Source organism: Bos indicus x Bos taurus, chromosome 4 (genome assembly GCF_003369695.1).
Source record: "Bos indicus x Bos taurus breed Angus x Brahman F1 hybrid chromosome 4, Bos_hybrid_MaternalHap_v2.0, whole genome shotgun sequence".
Taxonomy (NCBI): Eukaryota; Metazoa; Chordata; class Mammalia; order Artiodactyla; family Bovidae; genus Bos; species Bos indicus x Bos taurus.
In genome coordinates this window covers 106,132,894-106,160,557 of record NC_040079.1, presented here as the reverse complement: position 1 = coordinate 106,160,557, position 27,664 = coordinate 106,132,894, and the positions used below count along the sequence as shown (strand labels likewise).

Sequence of the window (27,664 nt, the reverse complement as noted above, 5' to 3'; positions counted from 1 at the left end):
ATATTCTTTCTCTATGTTTAGCCTTTGTTAGTTTGATTAGTATGTGTCTTGGTGTGTTTCTCCTTGGGTTTATCCTGTATGGGACTCTTTGTGCCTTTTGGACTTGATTATTTCCTTTTCCACATTGGGGAAATTTTCAACTATAATCTCTTCAAAAATTTTCTCATACCCTTTATTTTTCTTTTCTTCTTCTGGGACCCCTATATTTGAAAGTTGGTGTGTTTGATATTGTCCCAGAGGTCTCTGAGACTGTCCTCAGTTCTTTTCATTCTTTTTACTTTATTCTGCTCTTCAGAAAATATTTCCATCATTTTATCTTCCAGGTCATAAACTGATTTGTTCTTCTGCTTCTGATATTCTGCTATTGATTCCTTCTAGAGTCTTCTTAATTTCAGTAATTGTGTTGTTTGACTCTGTATGTTTATTCTTTAATTCTTCTAGGTCTTTGTTAATTGGTTCTTACATTTCCTCCATTTTGCTTTCAACGTTTTTGATCATCTTTACTGTTGTTATTCTGAATTCTTTTTCAGGTAGTTTGCCTATTTCCTCTTCATTTATTTGGACTTCTGTGTTTCTAATTTGTTCCTTCATTTGTGTAGTACTTCTCTGCCTTTTCATTATTATTTGTTTAACTTATTGTGTTTGAGGTCTCCTTTTCCCAGGCTTCAAGGTTGAATTCTTTCCTCCTTTTGGTTTCTGCCCTCCTAATGTTGGTCCAATGGTTTGTGTAAGCTTTGTATAGGTGGGATTTGTGCTGAGTTTTTTTTTGTTTGTTTTTCCTCTGAGGGGAAGGCTGAGTGAGGTGGTATCCTGTCTGCTGAAGACTGGGTTTGTATTTTGTTTTGTTTGTTGTTTAGATGAGGCGTCCTGCACTGGTGGCTGGGGGATGCCGGGTCTTGTATTCCAGTGGTTTCCTTTGTGGGAGTTCTCACTATTTGATACTTCCTAGGGTTAGTTCTCTGGTAGTCTAGGGTCTTAGAGTCAGTGCTCCCACTCCAAAGGCTCAGGGCTTGATCTCTCATCAGAATGAAGATTCCACAAGTGGTTATGGCATTAATGAGATTAAAACAAATACCCAAAAATGAGAAAACAAAGATGAACCCCAGACAAATGGCAGTTACAAAATCAGGCAAATAATAATTACAATAATGGAATATATACATACACATATACACCCATAAGCAAAGTCAAAACAGTCCAACTAAAATAAAGTACAGTAGATTGACCCAGGGAAGAAAGGAAATCAAAAATTTTATTTACCAGTTAAGAACAAAACTAACTAAAGCAAAAACTGAAAAACAAAACTAAAGCAAGGTGCCGATTGGGGAATAAAGCAATGAAAATAAAACTAACAAGTATGTTGAGAGGAAAGGAAAGAAAGAAAAGGAAGAAAGAATAGATATGCAAAGTTAAATAGAGGTAGCTAAAATAGATTTATATACATTAAAGATTAACTGCATGGGGAAAAGAACAGTAGGAAAAGCAAGCAAAGGAATAAATGTAGAAAAAATAATAATAAGTTTAAAAAAGAGAAGCAAAAAAAAAAAAAAAGGAGAATGCCACAGAACTGCAAAAGCCCAACATAGAGGCAGAGATTTATAGCAACAATAAAAAATGTGACTGAGGGAAACAAAAAAACTCAAGAGCTTAATTAGATTTCATAGTGCCAATAAAATTGACAACTACAATTGTCAATTGTAGAGAGGGGGGATAAAAAGGAAAAGAAAAAAGAAAAAAATCCGAAAGAATCTACAGAACAAGTCAAAACATAAGAATAACAAAAGTTTTTCTTGACTTACTGCTGCTGTCAGAGTCCTTTCCCTCACTGGAAGTCAGTCCACCTCACCTCCCAAGTATGCCCTCCAACTCTGGGCTGGTCTCAGTACCTGCTGTGAGGGCAGCTCAGATTCTAAGCTGCTCCTACTCTTGTGTGTTCTCGCCTCCAGTGTCCACAGCTATCAGAACTAGTGCGTCTTCTTTTGTGGGAGCTCTCAGTGCCCTTTTATATATTCCAGACAAGAGTCTGCCTAGTGATCATGTGGATTTAATCTGCAGCTTGTACAGCTGGTGGGAAGGTTTTGGGTCTTCTTCCTCAGCCACACTGCCCTTGGGTTTCAATTGTGGCTTTATTCCCACCTCTGCATGTGGTTCCTCCACTGGGGTTTGCTCCTGAGGCTGCTCTGGAGGACTTGGGTCTGCCCCTGTGAGGGCCAGGTGCAGAGGTGGTGCAGCTGCTGGGGTTGCAGGGGTTCTGGCAGCACCAGGTACTCAGGGGAGTCGGCTGCTCGGGCAGCAGGAAATATAGTGCTCTAGAAGGGCATGGCAACCAGTATTGGCCAATATGCTCCGATATTCTTGCCTGGAGGACCCCTCTGATAGAGCAACCTGGCTGGCCACAGTCTACAGGGTCATAAAGAGTTGGACATGACCGAAGCAAACCTGCGCACACAGACGCAAGACTTTTTTTCGCCTGTGGCAGCTCTGCCCCTATAAGAGTTGGGCGTGATGGTGGCACAGCTGTTTGGCTTGCAGAGACTCTGGCGGCACCAAGTGTGCAGGGACATGGACTGCCTCCACTGCAGGAGTTATGGCCGCATCAGAGTCTTTTTTCACGCCTATTGCAGCTGGCGATCAGAAGGCCTTTTCAGCCAGTCTTTCTCCATAGCTCCGCCCCTTTAGGCACTCAGAGGGCTCCCTTGCCTGGAGTCCTTCTCTGTAGATGGGCACGCGAGGCACTTAAAGGGGCACCCTGGGTGGGGTCCTACTCTGTAATTCAGTGTGTCAGGCATTTGATGGGCCAGCCTCTCTATTATTCAGCTGCCGGAGCAGGCGTGTGGGGAGACAGAGGCTATGGTTATGGCTCCACCCACTACGGGTGACTCAGCAGTATCGCCTTGCTTCCATGGCTGCCCGGCTTTCCTCCACAGGCACTTCCCACTACAATCTCCTCCCTCACATCCCCTTGAACCATCTCTCCTCAGCCAGCAGCAGCCCTTGCCCTGGGATTGCTCCACGATTCCTAAACTCCAGCTCCCAGCTGCTGCACCTTCCAGGGGACCCGTGTCCCTGTAGCGTGTCCTTGCCCTGTGGCAAGGACTGTCTGATTCTCATTCCATTTAGGCTGCCACAGATCAGCTGTTTCCCTCTCAGCCTTAAATGTTTCTCCTCTGACTCAGACAATTGCCCCATGTGGGGATGGGACCCCTGCTTTAGTTCCCCCATCCCTTAGGGCAGGTCCAGTCCTACTAACACTCCTGCTTTTCCCCTAGTTCCTTCATCCTACAGAGTTTTGCGTGGTTCTATATATTCTTTCCCACTGGTCAGGTACTCCTGTCCATTCTCAGCTGGTGTTCTGCATGCTCTTCTGTGTCTGAAGGTGTATACCTGATGTACCGTGGAGAGAGATGTACTCCACATTCACCCACACCTCTGCCTCTTTGTTCCTTTTAGTAATACCATTTTTGTAAAGGCTTTTGTTTTCCACATAGCCCGTTTATGTGCAGCACATCTTTTAACCCTTACATAGTCCGGGAAGGCAGGTTATTACCTTAATTTGGAAGGCAGGTTATTACCCTAATTTTATAGATAAGGAAAATAAGACTCAAAAAGCAGAAACGACTTCCCCGTCAACAGCCAGCCAGCAAGAAGCAGAAACAGAGTTTTCAAGCCACTGTTCTTTCTACAGAACAAAGACAGCTCCCACGTACCTCCCTCCTGCTGTTTACCTGGTCTTTTCTTCTAATCACTCTAACAGCCCTTCCAGCACTGGCAAAAGTCTTTTGTTTCTTTCTTCCACCAGGCCAGCAGCATGCTGGTGCCAACAGCAGCCCCCACCACCCCACACCCATAGAGGGAAGATGCACTGGAGTCAAGGAAAATGTCTCAAGTCCATTCCTCAGCCCTCCATCTCCAACCCAGCTCTCTCCCAGCCCATACTCCAGACCTGCTGCAGAGAAGAGGAAAGCAATAGAGAGAGAGAGAGTGTGCACCTGTGCTGAACTCACTGGAGCTTCCAGGCTCTCCCTGTTCATCCCAAGCAAATGCAATCATAACATCCTCATCAAACTGACTTTCACTGGATAAATCAACACCACCATGAGCTAGCCACTCATTTATTATTTGTGGATTTTAACAGAGACATTTTGATTAGGGTTCCATTGAAAAACTGTGGTTACAGTGATGCTAAGAGGAATTAGGTGATGGAAAGGGAAACACCTAAAATTATTCCTGGGATTTTTAAATATTAAATAATCTTCATGAAGTGCTAATGGAAAGCATCTGAGTTGCTAAATGATATGAAACAAAATCAGGTAAGTCTATATGTTTTGCCTTTATCCTGGCTGGCCTAGCCTTAAATACTGTCATGTCAAATGAACATGGAGGAATGGGTGGAGAGGGCAAGGGCTAACAGGATAAATCTATCACAGCGCTTTACCTAGACTTAATGTAATTATTATCTTCATTTCTCATAAGGAAAATCAAGACCTGAAAGGATCCTTAGCTTGGCTCAGAGACAAAAGCAGCAGAGCTGGAAGGAGTGTCGCTCCTGTTCAGTCACTAAGTCGTGTCTGACTCTTTGCAACCCTGTGATCTGCAGCACGCCAGGCCTCCCTGCTCCTCGCCATCTCCTGAAGTTCATCCAAGTTCATGTCCATTGAATTGATGATGCTATCCAACCATTTCATCCTCTGTTGCCCTCTTCTCCTTTTGCCTTCAATCTTTCCCAGCATCAGGGTCTTTTCCAATGAGTCAGTTCTTCACATCAGGTGGCCAAAATATTGGAGCTTCAGCTTCAGCATCAATTGCTCCAATGAGTACTCAGGGTTGATTCCCTTTAGGATTGACTGTTTTGATCTCCTTGTAGTCCAAGAGACTCTCAAGAGTCTTCTCCAGCACCACAGTTCAAAATTCTTCAGTGCTCAGCCTTCCTTATGGTCCAACTCCCATATCCATACATGACTACTGGCAAGACCATAGTTCCTTTGGAAGGAGCTGTCTCTCTAATTGTAGAACCATCCAGAATAGATGGTGCTCTATTACACCGTCTATATTCCCCCATCTATACATTCCTTACAAGGAAGACAAGCCCAAGAGTTCTGAATAAATTAGAAACAAGAGAGACGTTTAAAATGGGTGCATTAGCCATTTCCCCTGAATGCACAATTTGTGCAAAGAGCTCCAAAGTTCTTTATGGCAAAACTGTTTACACCAAGCTCACACATGAGGACAACATACGCTGGACACTGCACAGTCCGAGAGAAATGGGGTACCTTCTGCCCAATGTATCTTCAGTAACCAGTGTATTAAAAAAAAAAAAAACTTACCACTGCCTACCACGTCCTGGTTTTCCCTTTCTTCTAATTCCTATAGACTTCTGGGGTTTCTGCAGCTCAGCAGCTGACCCCTGTGAAGATGGTGCTGCCTTTTCAAAAGAAGGTGGAGGTGGGATAACAGACACTCCCAGTCCAGCCAGAGGGGACCGTGTTATTTAGGAAAGCAAGGTTCGCCACATATCGCTTTGAACTACCATCTCACGTGCTGCCTCTGGGTTTCAGCCACTCCATGAGCACAAAGTAAGGAGACAAGGTACTGGGAACAGGAGCCCCCTCTGTTCTTAGACACTGTATTAATGTCTTCATTCCATCCGGAAAGGCACTACCGACTGCGCAGGGAATGAACCGGACAGTCAAATCCTGTCTGCCTCTCCCCTTCTATAACCCTGTGACTGAGTCGTGCTCCATCCTTCCTCGCCTTAAACCACAGTGTCAAAACTACTGAGCCAGGACTCCTCCGGTGGTCCAGTGGTTAAGAATCCGCCTGCCAATGTAGGGGACACAGGTTCAATCCCTGCTCCAGGAAGATCCCACATGCTTCAGAGCACCTGAGCCTGTGCACCACAACTACAGAGCCTGTGCTGTAGAGCCCGTGCTCCATACCACGAGAAGCCACTGCAACGAGGAGCCCACTCTCAGCATACAGGGTAGCCCCCGCTGGCCACAACTAGCGGAAGCTTGCGGCACAGCACCCAAGACCCAGCACAGCCAGAAAGAATTTAAAATGAATAAGAAGAAGCCAGAAACTTAATTTTTCATGAAGGAAGATTTTTGAAGCATTACAGCCTGAAAACACTGGGCTATCTTGTTAAAAGGGACAGCCTAACTTCTTAAAAGCACTTCTTAAATGAAACCACATACTTCATTCTTGGGGAAAAACTCAAACTGGTCACACAAGTCTGCATGTCTTGAGGTGTGCACACACTCCCACCGCTTACCGAAAGTAACTTCTCCTTTGCCAGCTTTGTCAAACAGCTGGAAGGCCACCATAAACAGAGCATCCGGGGCACACAGGACAGATTCAAACGCCACAAATTCTTGAAAGGATATTAATCTGCAACATAAGACAAGCACAAAGCATAGAGTCAGTAGCTTGTGAAAGATAAAAGCATACACAAATATACGCTAAGGGAAAAAACAAAACATCACTGTCAAACAACAAAATTCAAACCTAACAACATGTATAAACACTCAGCATTCCCTTTTACACAGAGTGGACTGAAATAACAACACCAAATCTCAAAGACACAACAGATTTAAGGATAGGGTGACACATTAAATGCATTATAATTTCAAACATAACTGTTTTACCCAACATACTATTTTTGTTTCAGGCATGTTGTTAAGATTCTAAAATTAGAGCTTAGACACTTTAGATTATATGATAACAAAACAGCCAGCTCTGTCTCTCATTCACACCTTTTCTACACCATGTAACATGGTTCACAAAGACTCACTCATTACTGGCATCTGCCAACCACACGCAGATTAAACTAAAGGATGACACCAGGGCGAGAGATAAAATCCAGATAAATTAGACATGAAATGGGGCTTCCCCAGTGGCTCAGACGATAAAAAATCTGGCTGCAATGCAGGAGACCCAGGCCGGGCTCAATCCCTGGGTCAGGAAGATCACCTGGAGAAGGGAATGGTTACCCACTTCAGTATCTTGCCTGGAGAACCCCAAGGACAGAGGAGCCTGACCCCAGTCTGTGGGGTCACAAAGATTCAGACACGACTGAGCGACTAACACATTCACTTTAAAAGACGTGGAAAGTGAAACCAAGACACTTGTAGTCTGGTAAAACAGAACAATACTAATCTAGACAACTATACAGGGAAGACGAATCGTAAGACAGGCACCAATGTGACGGTAACAGAATTTTGGTAAGAAATCAAAGAAAGCTTTGTAGAGCGGGTCTCAAAAATTAGTGAAGTTCTGGTATGCAGTAGAAGTGGGGGAGGGGTCACTTTAGGGGAAAAAGCTGTAGAAAGGCAGGTGCAAAAAAGTATGGGAGTTTGTAAGGAAAACAGTGAGGAACTAATTTTCTCTGGACAGTAAAGTGCATCAGAGAACACTGGAATGAGATCAAAAGTTGAGAGATATAAGTTTCTGAACAAGGTCATGATCTGATCAGATCTATCCATCGGAAAGAACAAAACAGGCCACAGAGGCTTTGACTTCCAACGAGTAAACACATCCACGGAGGATGTCTTAGGAAAGTTCTTTGCCACTGTTTTGTACTTGTTTAGTCACTGAGTCGTGTCCGACTGTTTGCAACCCCATGGACTGTAGCCTACCAGGCTCCTCTGTCCATGGGATTCTCCAGGCAAGAATACTGGAGTGGGTTGCCATGCCCTCCTCCAGGGGATCTTCCCATTCCGAGGATCAAACCCACAGCTCCTGCTTTGACAAGCAGATTCTTCCCCACTGAGCCACATGGGAAGCCCCGTTTTGTATTATAAACATCCAAGTATTTCAGTGATACATTGGGATAGTCCAAGTCTCGAGGAGATAGAAGGAGAAAGAGAATAGGAGTGGTTTCCCCTGTTTCACTGAACACTTACTTCTAAACATTTAACAGAGAAAACACATTTTTATACAGAGCACGAGCTACAAAGCTAACTTTGCTATTTCCAGAATGTCACCTGATTATAATGATAATGCCACCAAGAGAGGAAAACTCTGGTGTGTTCATTACACCGTCTCTACGTTGCTCACTACTGAAACACCCTTCCGAACGGAGGGGAACACTCAGGCACAGCAGGTGCTATGGAAGAACACTTGCCCAGAACGTTTTCTCCTCAACTATAGTCTGCCTCACTGAGAATCTCGCTGTGAGCGGAACCAGGCGTGCGTGGGCAGGGCGGGGGAAACACAAACGTGGAGTGCAAGGTCCTGGCCTGGACTAGCTGACAGCTGCTGGGGGATGGGAGGTGGCCACGTGCATCTGTCTCCCCCAGAAGGCAAGCTGCGTGTCAGAAGTAAAAAGAAGAAGAGAGAAAGCATTCGGGGGGCACAGTGATTTACGCTGCCTGGAAGAATGTAGGAAGGCTCCACAAAGCTGTGGCATTTAAAGAGCAAATGTTCAAGCTGAAAAGAACGTAGAGATCATCGGACTTCCACCTCCTCCTTTTACTTCTGAGAAAACCAGAAGATGTTATGGCTTGTGTGAGGTTTAATAATTGGCTTCTGCCATTGGCCTGAGAACAAAGTATCCTGGTTCCCATTTGACTGAGACCGCATTCCAAGTGGTAAGGGAGGATGGAGAGGGAAGAGAAGCAGAGGGGGAGGACGATCCACGCGGAGGGAAGAACTCCATACAGAGGTGATGACCAACAGAGTGTGCTGTGCCTGGAGAAGGACGGAGGCGCTACCCACCCTGCATCTCGTGATCCTGTGGAGCCGAAGGGTGGTTGAGCTGTCATGCCAGCCACCTGAAGGCCTAGAAAGACCAGCTGGAGAATCCTGATTTTTTCTTTTCTTTTTTTGCAGGCAGTAAGAAATCACTGGAGGTTTGGGGGTTAAAAAATATCAGGGTCAGATATTCGTTTTAGAAAAGGAACTGGGACACAAGATGAATGTAACAGAGAAAGATGAAACGTTGGGGGAAAGGAGGAGATGCGGGGAAGAGAGCCTGACGGCTAGAGTGGGCAGGGGTATAAACCAGAGCTGGAACACTAGGGCAGGAGAAAGGGGAAAGGAGGGGAAATACAACGGCCGCAGGAGGACTTAGCACGCAGGCGCGCACTGTAAATGACGCTGCCCGCAAGCGTTCACTCAGGGAGGCACGCGCACCCGGCTCCAGACCACGGAAGCCCAGCGGAGGAACGTGTTTCTCATTGGCTGCTTTCTTCTCGCCACCACCCATCATCACGCCCTGGGACCTCCGCAGAGCAGCACCAACAATCCCACAGCCACACACTCACCAGCTTAACCTAGGGGTCAGTTTGTCAAGGCAAAAAATATTCACGTTCGCTAAATTACCCCTGCACAGATGGTGGTGAATAAAGACAAATCACAAAGTGTGAGTAGAAACGGGATGTCTCTTTAATGTGAATAAAGGAAGACTTAAATAACCAGAAAAAGAGAATCTCATCTCTCTTAGAACGAAGCCTCCTCTGGCAACGTCAGAGTGATTTCATAATTGGCCAAAGAATGCTCTGGTATTTTAGGCATGTTACAGATACCAAAAAGGTATGTAATTTGCTAATCCTGTAGATACAAGTATCATGTTGATACGTCTACGTAGGAGGTATACAGATGAACCATGAAATAATAACGCTTTACTGTTCATCAACGTCATTTTGGATTTTCAAGGTAATCTGACTAGAAGGCTATCAGAATAATTATATAGGACTATATTTATTTACAGTGTGATATCTAAAAACATTGTGTGTGTGTGTGTATATATATGTTTTTCATATAAACAGTACTCCAGACTCACTTTACAGATTTAATGGGATTAACATAAATTACAATAAAGGATCCAAGCTTAATCAAGTTCAGACCTGGCTGGTGAGCTCACTCACTTCCTTTTCTACCCTCAACTTCCCAAAACTTCGACAGGGGTGAGTGAGTGCTCAATCACCTCAGTCCTGTCTGCCTCTTTGAGACCCTATGGACCACAGCCTGCCAGGCTCCTCTGTCCATGAGGTTTCCCAGACAAGAATACTAGGGTGGGTTGCCGTGCCCTTCTCCAGGGGATCTTCCCAACTCAGGGATCGAACCAACATCTCCTGCATCTTCTGTATTGTGATTGTATTCTTAACCACTGAGCCACCAGGGAAGCCCTGGACAGTGGCAGATGCCCTCTCTGATAAATCACACAACTCTGACAAGCTCTGTGACTGGTCTCTAAGGAACAGTCCCACTGGGACACTGATGCTCACCTTCAGCATCTGACTGACAGTGGGATAAGGGGAATCTCAAGATTCAGGGAGAGTAGGTTTCCAACTACACTATTTCATGCTTCTGACACGAGCAGAGAGTTTGTTATTTTTTTTTAAGTGAATCATTTTTGTTCTCCAAACCACCAGAGCTATTGTTCTTCTGAAAGCCATTTATAACAGCACCTACAAGTCCTTTAAAGTCTGGGTAAAACAGCTGAAACACTACACATTGCTTTCACACACCAAGCCGAGGAGGAAGGGGATTAAAAGTGGAGTACCTCTGGACATCATGCTTAGGATGATGCCAGACTGCACATCTACTGTGCACAGAGGAAGATTCCAGAGGATACATATACCAAAGTGATGGCAGCGCTTCTTTTTTATTATTTTTATTTTTAATTGGAGGATGGTTGCTTTATGATGTTGTAGTAGTTTCTGCTATACAACCATGTGAATCAGCCATAAGTGTTAAAGTGTGTGTGTGTGTGTGTGTGTGTGTGTGTGTGTGTGTATCTCCTCCCTCTAGAGCCTCCCTCCCGCCCTGCCCTGCCAGCCCACCCCTTAGGTCATCACAGTGTGCCAAGCTGGGCTCTGTGTTAGACAGCAGCTTCCCACTAGCTATCTGTTTTATACCCAGGAATGTACATATGTCAATGCTACTGTGTCAGTTGGTCCCACCCTCTCCTTCCCCCACAGCAGTGCTTCTTCACAGTAGCATACTGTAGCCTCCTCTCCTGCCCTTCTCATTTTGCAAGGGCTAGCTCTCAGCCTGGAGAGACTTACAATAGAGAATATATACTGAAAATTATGACATTATGGAAAAGTCATAAGCAACACAAGAGAAGTAGAGATAAACCACTCTATGAATTCAGAGGGGGGAGAGGGTACTGTTACACTGAGAGAAAGGAGGAGATGGAGAAAGTAAAATTAGGAACACATGGCATCAGAGGGAAGCTGTGCCCACACGGTCATGTAATATTGGTCTTACAAGAGAGAGCAGATGATCAAGTCGAGAGGGCAGGCAGGGGATGGAGAGACCGTTGACTCCAGTGGGAATCTGGGGGCGGGTCTATGTGCTGAGTGCAGGCCCTTGCTATGAACATACAGAGGAAAAGTACAACTTCTGCCCTGAACACCTGGAGGTCTGAGGCTGGGGAAGGGAGGGGCAGATGGTGAGTGAGGATCCAAGGAAAGAAGACTGGAGATGAAGAGCCACAGGAAGTGCAAGCAAGCTAGAGTAACGACGAGTGCAAAGGCAGGCATGGTGCCTGCAATAGCAGATGAAGTCTGGAACTGTTAGTGACGTGATGGGTTTGGGCTTCAGACCATTCGATCTGGCACAAGAGTGTAAAGTGAACTGGAGGGAGAAGAGCCTGGGTATGGGGAGACCGCTGGCTGAGTCCAGGGAAGACTCCTGAAGACCTGAAGGAGAAAGAAAGGCTCCTTATGACACGAGGATCGAAGCATATGGCACCTCGCTCTGCAGGGGGCAACCCAACAGCACAGCAAGTCTTACCTTTTCGTTTAACTGGAGGATAACTGCTTTACAGTGTTGTGTTGGTTTCTGTTGTACATCTTCGTGAACCAGCTGTAAGTGTACACATGTCCCCTCCCTCTTGAAGCTCCCTCCCACTCCTCTAGGTCGTCACAGAGCACCAGGCTGAGCTCCCTGCATCATACAGCGAATTCTCATTAGCCACAGCAAGAGTCTGAACAATGTGCACACTCTTTGACACCACAATCCCACTTCTCAGAATTTACCCTAAAAAATAATCAATGGACGTGTGCAAACTTAAACCTATAGGAATGTTCAAGCAGTACTGTTAACAGTGAAAAGAGGGAAAACCACCTCAATATGTGACAATGCATGACTGATTAAAGGACCATTCATACACAGAAAACCGTCCAACCACTACCAACTGCAATAAACAAATTCATGCCATTAAGTAGAAAGTTGGTTACACAAATTATATACAGACAACAAGCCCATTTTGTTAAAATGGACAAAAAAAAACGATACGCAAAAAGAGTTTCGAGAGTGAACACCAAATTGTTAGAGGTATCTCTAGGAAATTAAAATATTAGAAATTTGTATTTTTTTTTCCTTTTGCTTGCCTATATTTTCTAATCTTTTCAATATACACATACGAAATTACTTGTGTAGTAAGAAAAAGAAAAAAAAATTCTATGAAACAAAGCAGCAAGGACCTAAACTTGGGTACTGGCAGAAAGACTGAATAAGATGGGGTGTGGGGGGAGAACTGAAAAAAGAAGCAAATGACTGTGGAGAGGCTCACACCACCGCTGGCCATCCAAGGTGGAAAACCTCCAGGTCTCTTCCTCCCTGCTGTTGCTTATTCTTAGTCGCCAGTAGCTTGGACCCCATGCGGTCCCTTTCATCTCTCGCCTGGTTCCTATCTCCAGGCCAGCTCTGCGGCAATGAAAGTTTAAGCAACTGCACATAAGGATCTGATCGCTTTAGACTTCAGAAACTTTGGTCGTAGACAATGCACCATATCAAAATCCAATTACGACTTTTACTTAAGGTTCCTAACCACAAGAGTGCTTCGCAAAAATAACTTCTCCTTACAACCCTCTTCTGTGTGCACAACAGAAGCTAAACAATTGCACAGGATTAATGGCAGAGATAAAAGTAAAATCTAACTCCAAAAGCTGGGTTCAGACCACCAGACCATCAGGTTCACGTGTCTATGAATGTCAAAAGACAAAAAAACAAAAACAGAACTAGGCTCTCCTGTGATCGCCAGTTTATCAGAAGAGTTTCAGCCTCCGTGACTTGAACATCTTTAACAACTTTGGGGTTTTCCAGTCTTTTATCTCCCTCCTGAATGCCTGGCAAATATACACTGTTCAGGCCACCAAAATATTTGTACCCTACACTTATTATATGCCAGGCAATGCTCTTGGCACTGGGGATACCATGAAAACAAATCCATGTCCTCGAGGAATTTCATTCCACTGGAGAAGGGAGGCAATGAGCACAAACATACACAAATAAAGATGAGATGATTCTAGATCAGATAACAGTTGTGTAGAAGATAAACCTGAAAAATGCATTAATGTAGTGCTTCTTAGTCCTGGCAAGCCTATTTAATGGACATGAGGAGGAATCAGATCAATCATCTATTTTTGTTTTCCTATAAACCTTTTATTTTGTATTGGGGTATGGCCAATTAACAACAGTTAATCGGTGACAGTTTCAGGGGAATAGTGAAGGGACTCAGCCAGACAGACACATGTATCCATTCTCCCCCAAACTCCGCTCCCATCCAGGCTGGCACATAACACAGAACAGAGTTCCATGTGCTGTACAATAGTCTTCATTGGTTTTCCATCTTAAATATAGCAGTGTGTACACACGTTTGTTTGTTTTTTAAACTTCCCATGCAGCTGAGCTTGAGAACAATCGGGCTAGATGGCGAGAAGATGCCTCTTGGGGAGGTAGCATTAAGACCTAAATGATGAAGAGGAGGGAGCACGGGTATTTTGGTGGAAGAAAGCTCACTGTAATCGGGCCCTACCACCAACCTTGGCAAGTTCCCAGCGTGGGGGGTGGGGGTGGGGGGCGGTGTGCAGGCAGAGAGATAGGGATGAAGGAGGGTGCAGGGCACACAGATTGCTTTTCACCCACACACTTGGATTTCATTCCAAGTACATCACTCCCCTCTGCTGAGGACCTCCAGTCACGTTGGGGGGTCTTTGGCAGGGGGAATGATGTGAGCTCCTGGAAAGAACACTCGGGACACCTTGGAGCACAGACTGCAGGTGAAGCAGTGAGTCCAGTTTCAAGTGGGTGGGACCAGGGCCATTGCAGGAGAGTGAGAAACAGAAGTGGTCAAATCCAGGATACGTGCTCTAGACAGAGCTGGCAGGCTTGTCCCAGAGGTCAAAGCACACAGCTTTTAAAGCCCCGGAGCAAGTCAGGTGTGCCCTGGGGACGCCCGGTGGCCTGAAGCCACTAGAGCAGCACAGACTACTAAGGATATGAGATCTGCTACTTGAGCAGATGATGGAGGTCATGAATAAAGATTTTATTCAATACCCAACAGATCGTTAGTAAGTACACAAACTAAGCTTCAATAGCTCTAAGCATACAAAGCAACTGTTAACACTCTCTAGAAAGAGACAATGAGTTATGACCTCATTTTGTATTCTAAAAACCAGTTATATATGGGAATCTCGAAAAATGGTACAGATGAACCCATTTGCAGGGCAGGAAAAGAGACACAGAGGACAGAGGCAGAGAAAAGGCTTGCGGACCCGGCGGGGGGCTGGGGGTTGTGGAGGAAGAAGAGGGTGGGCGGAATTGAGAGAGTAGCCCTGACACATACACACTGCTACTGTGAAAGAGACAGCTGCTGGGAAGCTGCGGCATGGCACAGGAGCTCAGCCTGGTGTCCGTGGTGACCAGAGGGGTGGGATGGAGGGGGTGGTGAGGGGAGGAGGTTCGAGATGGAGGGGCGGAACCACACTTACGGCTGATGCATCTTGCTGTATGGCAGAAACCAACATAACATTGTAAAATAACATTGTAAATTATACTCCAATTAAAAAAATTTTTTTAATCAGTAACAAGGTAGAAAGAAGCTGGAGTTCTAGTTTACCCTTTGCCTAACTGGCAGCATGGTTCTGCTGGACAGGTTGGAACAGACCTCCTTTCCTCATCTTTCACAGGTGCCCTACAATCCCATTTTCTTCCATCTTCAGGCACAGGGAGCCGTCTGCAGCCACCCCGGCTCCAACACCAGTTTGGCATTTCCAGGAGGGCATCTGTTCTTGGGCCAACTGGGGTCCCCTGCTCCACCATGCATTCAGGTTGAAGTCTCACGGCAGCGTTTGCCAAGGGGCTATTTAAATTCACTGGCTGCAATGAAATCTGGCAGATTGAGTATTGTTCAAACAAGCAGGCTACTGTCTGGCTTCAAAAACCTATTAAAGATTTTATTAGCAATTTTACTGTATTGTTATCATGAATTTAGCACACTATAAATACCAACTCTGCATATATCATGGTCCCCATATTGCCAAAAGAAGATAAATACATAGGCTCTTGTAACTGTGAGCTTAACTCAGTAAGTGATATGCCCATACTTCCAGAACTACCTGTCTGGCCACTGCCTTGCAGTTCATTTCAAACAGCACGTGAGCTGCCCGAGTCTGACTGTGCCACGTACTGGGGTTAACAGAGGGTATTCTTATATCTCCAACATTTTCTTCCTTATCAGAGGGATCAAACATGTTAAACAAGTACGATTAATCCCTGTTCTACTCCACTTTTGCGAACAGTTCATTCAGTTACATACCAAAAAGTATGTAACCTACACACCCTCTATACCCCATTGCCTCTTTCCTTCCTTGTTAAATGATACTGCCCAAGGACCTAAAGAGAACTGTCTGGCCACCTCCCATCTTTCAACCTTTGAATTATAAAAATGTTCTAATCATGGACAATCCCTATAAGACGTCAAGAAAAAGAACCACCACAAACTTTGTAAAACTGAGACAAATCATATTCTCTATCTCCATAAGATTCTATTCTTTTTTTCCTAAATAAATCATTATTTTAAAAAGAAAACCTAAAAAGCTATCTTATTACATTACATTGTATCTATTTTGAATAGTTACCTATATGGAGAGATTTCAATACAGTATACCACAAATCATCTTTATTTTAATTATATCACAGGGGCATTTTGAGTTCTGGCCAAAGACTTTCATTCTTTTAAATAAAAAGCGTACTCCATTCATGAGAATATAAATTGGTGCAGCCAATTTAATTGTAATGTGTAAAGTGTAATGTGAAAAACATTACAGAGGTTTCTCAAAAAATTAAAAATAGAACGACCATTATGACCCAGCAATTTCAGTCCTGAGTATGTATCTCAAGAGAAAGAGAACACTAATTCGAAAAGTTACCAATGTTCACAGCAGCATTATTTGCAACAGCTAAGATAGGGAAGCCACCTAACTGTACATGAACAGATGAATGGATAAAGAAGAGGTGACTGATACATAAAGAATGAACTACTCAGCCATAAAGAATAAAAATTTTTGCCATCTGCAGCATCATGGATGGACCTGGAGAATATTATGCGAAGTGAAATAAGCCAGACGGAGAAAGACAAATATTGTATGATATAAGTTATATGTGGGACCTAAAAAATACAACAAACTAAAACAGAAAAATACAACCAACTAGTGAATATAACAAAACAGCAGCAGACCCACAGACACAGAGAACAAACTGGTGGTTAACAGTGTTGGGAGAAAGAACGGGTTAGGTGAGATCTAGGGGTAGAGGATCAAGAGGTACAAATTATCATGTAAAAACTAAGCTACACAGATATACTGTATGACACAAGGAACACAGCCAATATTTTTAAATAACTAAAAATAAATTAAATTATTAAAAGATTGATGAAAAAGAAAATAAAAAGTACACAAAGTTACAAAAAAAAACCCACTATAAATGACTCATTTTTTAAACTGGGGATTGCCTATAAAGGGGAAAAAAGCTGAAAGACAGAAAGACCATAAATGACCCATTCAAAAAATGGGCCAAAGAACTAAATAGACATTTCTCCAAAGAAGACATACAGATGGCTAACAAACACATGAAAAGATGCTCAACATCACTCATTATCAGAGAAATGCAAATCAAAACCACTATGAGGTACCATTTCACACCAGTCAGAATGGCTGCGATCCAAAAGTCTACAAGCAATAAATGCTGGAGAGGGTGTGGAGAAAAGGGAACTCTCTTACACTGTTGGTGGGAATGCAAACTAGTACAGCCACTATGGAGAAGAGTGTGGAGATTCCTTAAAAAACTGGAAATAGAACTGCCTTATGATCCAGCAATCCCACTGCTGGGCATACACACTGAGGAAACCAGAATGGAAAGAGACACGTGTACCCCAATGTTCATTGCAGCACTGTTTATAATAGCCAGGACATGGAAGCAACCTAGATGCCCATCAGCAGATGAATGGATAAGAAAACTGTGGTACATATATACAATGGAGTATTACTCAGCCATTAAAAAGAATACATTTGAATCAGTTCTAATGAGATGGATGAAACTGGAACCTATTATACAGAGTGAAGTAAGCCAGAAAGAAAAACACCAATACAGTACACTAATGCATATATATGGAATTTAGAAAGATGGTAACAATAACCCTGTGTACGAGACAGCAAAAGAGACACCGATGTATAGATCAGTCTCATGGGCTCTGTGGGAGAGGGAGACGGTGGGGAGATTTGGGAGGATGGCATTGAAACATGTATAATATCATGTATGAAACGAGTCGCCAGTCCAGGTTCGATGCACGGTACTGGATGCTTGGGGCTGGTGCACTGGGACGACCCAGAGGGAGGGGAGGGGAGGGAGGAGGGAGGAGGGTTCAGGATGGGGAACACGGGTATCCCTGTGGCGGATTCATTTCGATATTTGGCAAAACTAATACAATATTTTAAAGTTTAAAAATAAAATAAAATTTAAAAAATAAGTAAATAAAACAAAATAAAAGAAAGACCATTGGTGAAAAAAGGGAAAAGCAGTTGCTATAACTATACTGAAAAATCCATTTGGCTAAGAGATGAGAATACCAAACTACTTTACCTGCCTCCTTCGAAACATGTATGCAGGCCAAGAGGTATAGTTAGAACCAGACATGGAACAATCAGATTAGATCAGATTCGTTCAGTCACTCAGTCATGTCCAACTCTTTGTGACCCCATGAATCGCCAGGCCTCCCTGTCCATCACCAACTCCTGAAGTTCACTCAGACTCACGTCCATCGAGTCAGTGATGCCATCCAGCCATCTCATCCTCTGTTGTCCCCTTCTCCTCTTGCCATCGAGTCAGTGATGCCATCCAGCCATCTCATCCTCTGTTGTCCCCTTCTCCTCTTGCCCCCAATCCCTCCCAGCATCAGAGTCTTTTCCAATGAGTCAACTCTTCGCATGAGGTGGCCAAAGTACTGGAGTTTCAGCTTTAGCATCATTCCTTCCAAAGAAATCCCAGGGCTGATCTCCTTCAGGATGCACTGGTTGGATCTCCTTGCAGTCCAAGGGACTCTCAAGAGTCTTCTCCAACACCACAGTTCAAAAGCATCAATTCTTCAGCACTCAGCCTTCTTCACAGTCCAACTCTCACATCCATACATGACCACAGGAAAAACCATAGCCTTGACTAGATGAACCTTTGTTGGCAAAGTAATGTCTCTGCTTTTGAATATGCTATCTAGGTTGCTCATAACTTTCCTTCCAAGGAGTAAGCGTCTTTTAATTTCAAGGCTGCAATCACCATCTGCAGTGATTTTGGAGCCCAAAAAAATAAAGTCTGACACTGTTTCCACTGTTTCCCCATCTATTTCCCATGAAGTGGTGGGACCGGATGCCATGATCTTCATTTTCTGAATGTTAAGTTTAAGCCAACTTTTTCACTCTCCACTTTCACTTTCATCAAGAGGCTTTTGAGTTCCTCTTCACTTTCTGCCATAAGGATAGTGTCATCTGCATATCTGAGGTTACTGATATTTCTCCCATTAATCTTGATTCCAGCTTGTGTTTCTTCCAGTCCAGCATTTCTCATGATGTACTCTGCATATAAGTTAAATAAGCAGGGTGACAATATACAGCCTTGACGTACTCCTTTTCCTATTTGGAACCAGTCTGTTATTCCATGTCCAGTTCTAACTGTTGCTTCCTGACCTGCATACAAATTTCTTAAGAGGCAGATCAGGTGGTCTGGTATTCCCATCTCTTTCAGAATTTTCTATAGTTTATTGTGATCTACACAGTCAAACGCTTTGGCATAGTCAATAAAGCAGAAATAGATGCTTTTCTGGAACTCTCTTGCTTTTTCCATGATCCAGCAGATGTTGGCAATTTGATCTCTGGTTCCTCTGCCTTTTCTAAAACCAGCTTGAACATCTGGAAGTTCATGGTTCACATACTGCTGAGGCCTGGCTTGGAGAATTTTGAGCATTACTTTACTAGCATGTGAGATGAGCGCAATTGTGTGGTAGTTTGAGCATTCTCTGGCATTGCCTTTCTTTGGGATTGGAATGAAAACTGACCTTTTCCAGTCCTGTGGCCACTGCTGAGTTTTCCAAATTTGCTGGCATATTGAGTGCAGCACTTTCACAGCAACATCTTTCAGGATTTGGAATAGCTCAACTGGAATTCTATCACCTCCACTAGCTTTGTTCGTAGTGATGCTTTCTAAGGCCCACTTGACTTCACATTCCAGGATGTCTGGCTCTAGGTCAGTGATCACACCATCGTGGTTATCTGGGGTGTGAAGATCTTTTTTGTACAGTTCTTCTGTGTATTCTTGCCATCTCTTCTTAATATCTTCTACTTCTGTTAGGTCCATACCATTTCTGTCCTTTATCGAGCCCATGTTTGCATGAAATGTTCCTTTGGTATCTCTGATTTTCTTGAAGAGATCCCTAGTCTTTCCCATTCTGTTGTTTTCCTCTATTTCTTTGCATTGATCGCTGAAGAAGGCTTTCTTATCTCTTCTTGCTGTTCTTTGGAACTCTGCATTCAGATGTTTGTATCTTTCCTTTTCTCCTTTACTTTTTGCTTCTCTTCTTTTCGGAGATGGCAAGAGTGAATGTCGACATTCTAGGAATCAGCGAACTGAAATGGACTGGAATGGGTCAATTTAACTCAGATGACCATTATATCTACTACTGTGGGCAGGAATCCCTCAGAAGAAATGGAGTGGCCATCATGGTCAACAATGAGTCCAAAATGCAGTACTTGGATGCAATCTCAAAAACGACAGAATGATCTCTGTTCATTTCCAAGGCAAACCATTCAATATCACAGTAATCCAAGTCTATGCCCCAGCCAGTAATGCTGAAGAAGCTGAAGTGGAACGGTTCTATGAAGACCTACAAGACCTTTTAGAACTAACACCCAAAAAAGATGTCCTTTTCATTATAGGGGACTGGAATGCAAAAGTAAGAAGTCAAAAAACACCTGAAGTAACAGGCAAATTTGGCCTTGGAATATGGAATGGAGCAGGGCAAAGACTAATAGAGTTTTACCAAGAAAATGCACTGGTCATAACAAACACCCTCTTCCAACAACACAAGAGAAGACTCTACACACGGACATCACCAGATGGTCAACACCGAAATCAGATTGATTATATTCTTTGCAGCCAAAGATGGAGAAGCTCTATACAGTCAGCAAAAACAAGACCAGGAGCTGACTGTGGCTCAGACCATGAACTCCTTATTGCCAAATTCAGACTTAAATTGAAGAAAGTAGGGAAAACCACTAGACCATTCAGGTATGACCTAAATCAAATCCCTTATGATTATACAGTGGAAGTGAAAAATAGATTTAAGGGCCTAGATCTGATAGATAGAGTGCCTGATGAACTATGGAATGAGGTTCGTGACATTGTACAGGAGACAGGAATCAAGACCATTCCCATGGAACAATGGACTGGTTCAAAATTGGGAAAGGAGTATGTCAAGGCTGTATATTGTCACCCTGCTTATTTAATTTATATGTAGAGTACATCATGTGAAATGTCAGGCTGGATGAATCATAAGCTGGAATCAGGATTGCCATGAGAAATATCAATAACCTCAGATACATGGCAGAAAGCAAAGAGAAACTAAAAATCCTCTTGATGAAGATAAAAGGAGATCAACCCTGAATATTTACAGGAAGGACTGATGCTGAAGCTCTAATACTTTGGCCCCTGATGTGAAGAGTCAACTCACTGGAAAAGACCAATGCTGGGAAACATTGAGGGTAGGATGAGAAGGGAGCAACAGAGGATGAGATGGTTGGATGGCATCATCGACCAATGGACATAAGTTTGAGCAAACCCTGGGAGACAATGAAGGATGGGGAAGTGTGCTGCAGTCCATGGGGTCACAAAGCATCAGACACTATTGAGCAACTGAACAACACCAAAGTAGATTTTTTTTTAAATCTAGGTTTCTGAGATCTTCCCTAATTCTTTTAAGGCTGGATGAGAAGACTTTCAATGCTATTTAAATGGTTAATGCCTAAAAATAAAAATAAAATTTTAAAAAAGGCACTTCCTAGCAGTCCAGTGGTTAAGACTCCATGCTTCTAGTGCAGGGGGCACAGGTTCAATCCCTGGTTGGGGAACTAAGATCCCACATGCTATGCAGCATGGCCATAAAGAAATACATTAATTAAATAGCAAATGAAGAAGGATAATGGGGAGATAAAATGCAGGTAAGCCCGATAAATCAATAACTGAAAAGTCAGCAGGCACACACACTGTTAACTAGCATTTTTTAAGTGACCTCTATCACTGCATAAAGCAGCTGCCTAGCTGTCAGATCCCCGCGGAAATCAGTACTTTAAATGCTTTCAGTAGACTACGTGCCACCAGACCCTTTGGAATACCCAACTTCAGTCTCCAGTTTGATTAGTACAGTTGAGAGCTGAAAAGCACAAAAGCAGCCTGTGCTCCAGAGACTCTGTGAGCAGCTACAGCACAGCAGACAGATCAGGGAACAACCTTCTCATGCACAGTTAGCAGACATCCACGCTGCCTGGGTTTCCCAGGTGGGGCTAGTGGTAAAGAACCCACCTGCCGATGCAGGAGGCATAAAGAGACTGGGGTTCAATCCCTGAGTTGGGAACATTCCCTAAAGGAGGGCACAGCAACTCACTCCAGTATTCTTGCCTGGAGAATTGCATGGGCAGAGGAGCCTGGTGGGCTACAGCCCATGGCGTCACAAAGAGTCAGACGTGACTGAGCACGCATGCGCTGCAGGCTACCTGTGGGGCCACAAGAGAGTCAGAGACAACTAACGACATGCTACCTGTGGGTGTTTTTTGTTCAAATAACATTCTAAAATACCAAAAGCTGATTGAGTCAAATCATTTTGCGATTGCAACACAACACCTTTCTCAATGAGTTTTTCTGATCTCTGGAGCAAAGTGACGATTAAAATGATATTTGGAGCCAAATAAGAGCATCTAAGCAAGCACTGACACACAAAAAGTGGCAAGAGCAAATGTGCCACTGCCTGGCATCTGCCAACGCAGCAAGTGCCCGGCTAGACACTCTGTGACTAAAGAGCAGAAAACTAAATTTTTTTAAAAATATGTGAAACCATGTTTTACTGATTCCCCTTTGAAAAACCTTATCAGTTACTAGGAAATATTTTAACATTTTTCTTTCAGTTATGAATTTCACATTATGGATACACACAATAAGCTTTTTTGTTGTGATCAGAACAGAAGCCCTGAGCACAGCAAAAAATTCAGTGGCTGAAATGGCCTTTATCATATTTTTCTAAATAAAATTATTCATGGTGTGGGCAGGAAGAAACAGAAGTACATAAGTTTGAGCCAGAATATCACATGCACACACAAAAAAGCCAACATTAATATCTGCTGTGCCAGCTGAATTCAAATTAACCTAATTTTACATGTTAATTAAACCAGCTATTTTCTTCTTATTGTATTTTTGCTTCTTAAATAGTAGAGTCTACAAGTGGTTCCCAACAGACTTGTTCCAATAACAATGACGTATTCATTTACTTCTATTATGACCGTACAATACAGTAACTGAGCAGTAATTTTTCACAGTCAATTACATGTGTGGTTCTTTATGCTTAAAGATGCTGAAATAATGTGTACTATAGAGCCATATGCCTGAATCTCTAGTCTGCCTGAGGCAGTTGCCCGGGTAACACATTTTCTCTTCGGTTTAGCATAACCCTTCATTGAATATCATTAGGTGTCATTAAATAGCAAACATTAACATGAACTTCAATACACTGCTTAGATACAGTCATTTTACCCATGTAAACAAGTGCTCCATCATTTATAAGAAGCTTAAAATAGATTATGATTTTCTGTATTTAAGACCATGAAAAAGAAATTTTAAAAGTGCCCACGTGTTGATTCCCAGTTGAATTTGCAGAAATTTCTCTTATATTAATAACAGAACTCAGACCAAGTTTCACGGGCAATACCTCTCATCAATAGGGTCATAATATTTCACTGTAAGCAAAGAAGGATTAGGGTTTAAAATTTTACTTTAAATTTACTTAAAGTTGTAAAATAACTCCATCAATCGCATCTCAGACCATCAAAGACTTTTACTCTCTTTTCTAACAAGGCGAGAGAGCACGGGTTCGGTAACAAAATTAAGAATAAGGTACTTAAAAATCAAGGCATATGGTAAGAAACAGTAAGTAATGGGATAAATTATGCATTATCTAAAACATTTTAAATTTAAAAATTTAAGGAAGTGTTCTATAGCTCAGAAATGGTAATGTGCGGTTTATACAGGGTATTTCAGAGCAATGATTCCATCAAGAAGGGCAGCTGTCCCCAATAATCCCCACCAGCCCTCCATCCCCCGCCACCCCAGATGAGCATCCCTAAGGAAAAAAAAACGATGTTCTTGCTCCACAAAGTCTCAACACTTGACGCCTTCCCCCTCCCCACCCACATTACCAAGCAGATTACCGCTCCTAAACCATGGAATTACGATTTTTCTGAGATACTTCGTAATTCCATGTAAGCCTAACTGCTCAGGCTAAAAACAATTACAACTCGTCCTTTATCACCTGAGTCACAAAGGGCCTCCAAATTTTCAACGTTTATTTTAAAGGACACACACAAAAAGAAAACAAATCATCAAATGGCACGGCTGTCTCCAACACGCTTTCTCACCTTTCCCCGTAAGGTAGAAAAACCTCCGTGTGCTAGCCACTTCACTCACACGTGACCTCTTTGCAACCCTACGGACTTGGGCCCGCCAGGCTCTTCTGTCCAAGGGATTCTCCAGGCAAGAATACTGGAGTGGGTTGCCATTTCTTCCTCCAGGGGGTCTTCACAGGGATCAAACCCGCATCTCTTATGTTTCCTGCGTTGGCAGGTGGGTTCTTTACCACTAGCGCCACCGAGAAAAGCAGGTTCTCCAAAATGCTGCAAGTGGGAGTAGGGGTACTGATCAAGGTTCCAAAGGCAGCCCCAGCACTGTCCTCGGTCAGCCCAAGAGTGAAGAGACAGATCTGCCAAGAACAAATAGGTTCTTGCTAGTGAGGGCTGAGATACCAGAAATAACTCTGATGACGAACCGGGATCTTTTTTCTCTTTTCCACATCTGTTTCAAAATAAGGAAGAAATGGCCACACAGAACGGGATGACTGAGCCTCAGGTGCCACACTTCCACCTCCCACTGCTGCACAAATGCCCACGTAACCAAGGAAAACCTCAATCATCATGTTCAGCCCAGCCACTGAGATGTGGCTGGTGAGGAGAAAATCACCTGATATTAAATGTATATTCTGTTTTGGCTTCAACACTCTGGAGTGATGAGGTAAATCATGAGAAACAAATTGAGAAGACAAATAAATCTTTAAGCAAAACATGTTCAAGATATTACTGTGATTAGTATAGATTCAGTCACATCTTTGAAGCCTCTATAATTGGTGTCATGAATGATCTAAGACACTGCTGCTGCTGCTAAGTCACTTCAGTCGTGTCCAACTCTGTGTGACCCCATAGACGGCAGCCCACCAGGCTCCCACGTCCCTGGGATTCTCCAGGCAAGAACACTGGAGTAGGTTGCCATTTCCTTCTCCAATGCACGAAAGTGAAAAGTGAAAGTGAAGTCACTGAGTCGAGTCCGACCCTCAGCAATTCCATGGACTGTAACCCACCAGGCTCCTCCATCCATGGGATTTTCCAGGCAAGAGTACTAGAGTGGGGTGCCATTGCCTTCTCCAATCTAAGACACTAAAGGATTGAAAGTAAACTTTAAAATTAAAACTAGATTGTATAAACTGTTATTTCAGAAAAAAGTAGCCTAAAAAGAAATATTATTAATGAGAATTGAAACAAAGAGTGATTTCTGCTTACATTATTCTGATTAGGTAATATTTCTGGATTTTACCCCAAATCTACAATAAACAAAATGCTTTTTCCACCTCTATCTTCCATACAGATTAATTTAAATTTTACCACATGAACATAATTTGCTTAAGAACCAGCACAAGATCTGATAAAAATGTAAGTTTTTCATATTTAATTATGTTTTGCTAAACAAATAATCACTAACAAAACACAATAAATTCACCTATTAACACAGGCTACCCATGAACATACAGTCTTATTAAAATAACCAAGAGCATTTATAATAACTACATGAGCCTGCTCTACTTAGCTTTATAGTTTATTTTACTCTCTGGAAGAACCTACATCAATTCTCCAAAAAAAGGGTAAGAAAAGAAAAATTTTTCCATCCAATATATTTCCCCATCCTATCCCACACAGTCTCTGCATTCATTAGCAAGTCTTGTTTCTAAAGATCTCATAATGATATCAAGGGTTTTTTTTTAAGCAGGCAATTAGAACACAGAATAGCAATTGTAAAAAAAAAAAAAGCAAAATTAGAAACTGTTGGGAGTACTTTTATACTTTTGCAAGAGCAAATTGGGCTACAAGACTTTTGAGACTCTTGCTTTTTCTAGGTACAACTATTGCTAATTGTGGAACAGCAACATCAGTGTTTTAATGCCTTTTCCTTAAATTGACTTTCTTTCCTGACTAAACTTAAAAAAGAAAACCTTCTGAAATTATCACAATATTGTTTGTTAATGGATCATTACCCAATACAAAAAAAAAAAAAAAACCTCTGTAAGATTATACCCCAATACAAAAACAAACAAACAACAACAACAAAAAAAAAACTGTAAGAAAGCACTACTCAGGAAATTATAAAGCCATAGAAAGAAGCTTTACATGTTCAGCGAATCTCAGATACCTTCAAGGGAGGCTTTCCCTAGATGGAAATGCAATACCCCTAGTGAATTTTAAAAATTATATTCAAAATAAATAACTGGAAAATGATATGAACTAAAATCTATTAGAAGCAACATGGCTGCATCTGTTCAACTCTGCCACAGAAGGCTATAGCTTACCACAGGATAAGCAGAGGAGAGAGGGGCAGAGACAGGCAGCAGCATGTGGTGCACAGCTAGCCAACTCCTTAGCCTTCACAGGGCGCTTAAAGGGATGGGAAGGAATCGAAAAAGGATCAATAACCTAATCACATGGATGGTCTTCTCAATACAAAGAACCACTCACAGTAATTTTACAAAAACCAAGATTGACCCCAGACTATCGTGGTACCAGCCTACTGGGAGAGGATAAAAATGAAGTGAAAGTGAAAGTCACTCAGTCGTGTCCGACTCTTGCAACCCCCTGGACTGTAGCCCACCAGGCTCCTCTGTCCATGAAATTCTTCAGGCAAGAATACTGGAGTGGATTGCCATTTCCTTCTCCAGGGGATCTTCCTGACCCAGGAATCGAACCCGAGTCTCCTACATTGCAGGCAGATTCTTTACTGACTGAACTAAACCCACAAAAGTGAAGACAGGATAAGAAAAAAGATTAGCTAAAAGTTTCAGTATCTGTCACACAGATTCAGACTGCCTAAGACGTCGTTAGGGTTCCTAGGAGAAAATGACAACCAGGGAGCTTAGTACGTTGAATTCCAGTATGGAACCAGAAGGACAGCCTGAGAATCCTGCTTCTGACTCACTCTATGAGACCACCATCACCCTGTTACCAAAACCAGACAGTTCAGTTCAGTCCAGTCACTCAGTCGTGTCCGACTCTTTGCGACCCCATGAATCGCAGCACGCCAGGCCTCCCTGTCCATCCAACTCCCGGCGTTCACCCAGACTCATGTGCATGGAGTCGGTGATGCCATCCAGCCATCTCATCCTCTGTCATCCCCTTCTCCTCCTGCCCCCAATCCCTCCCAGCATCAGGGTCTTTTCCAATGAGTCAACTCTTAGCATGAGGTAGCCAAAGTATTGGAGTTTCAGCCTCAGCATCAGTCCTTCCAATGAACACCCAGGACTGGTCTCCTTTAGGATGGAATGGTTGGATCTCCTTGCAGTCCAAGGGACTCTCAAGAGTCTTCTCCAACACCACAGTTCAAAAGCATCAATTCTTCGGCACTCAGCTTTCTTCATAGTCCAACTCTCACATCCATACGTGACCACTGGAAAAACCACAGCCTTGACTAGACGGACCTTTGTTGGCAAAGTAATGTCTCTGCTTTTTAATATGCTATCTAGGTTGGTCATAACTTTCCTTCCAGGGAGTAAGTGTCTTTTAATTTCCTGACTGCAATCACCATCTGCAGTGATTTGGAGCCCCCAAAAATAAAGTCTGACACTGCTTCCACTGTAAAGACATCACAAAAAAAGGAAAATTAGAGGTCAATAACACTTATGAACATAAATGAAAAAATTCTCAACAAAATCCTAGGAAACCAACTGCAACAATACATTAAAAGTATCATACACCATGATCAAGTGGGATTTATCTCAGGGACATACGGATTTTTCAATATCCACATATCAATC

The 27,664-nt window shown here is 43.0% G+C and overlaps 1 protein-coding gene across 3 annotated transcripts in view; it reads right to left on the bottom strand.

The window, feature by feature from the left end:
* Positions 1–27,664, bottom strand: part of SLC25A13 (solute carrier family 25 member 13) — a 231,183-nt gene that overhangs the window by 139,399 nt on the left and 64,120 nt on the right. For all 3 annotated transcript variants that reach the window (XM_027540106.1, XM_027540105.1, XM_027540108.1), the window contains exon 4: positions 6,272–6,387. In XM_027540106.1, the coding sequence (XP_027395907.1) occupies positions 6,272–6,387 (116 nt within the window). The remainder of the gene's footprint in view (positions 1–6,271; positions 6,388–27,664) is intronic.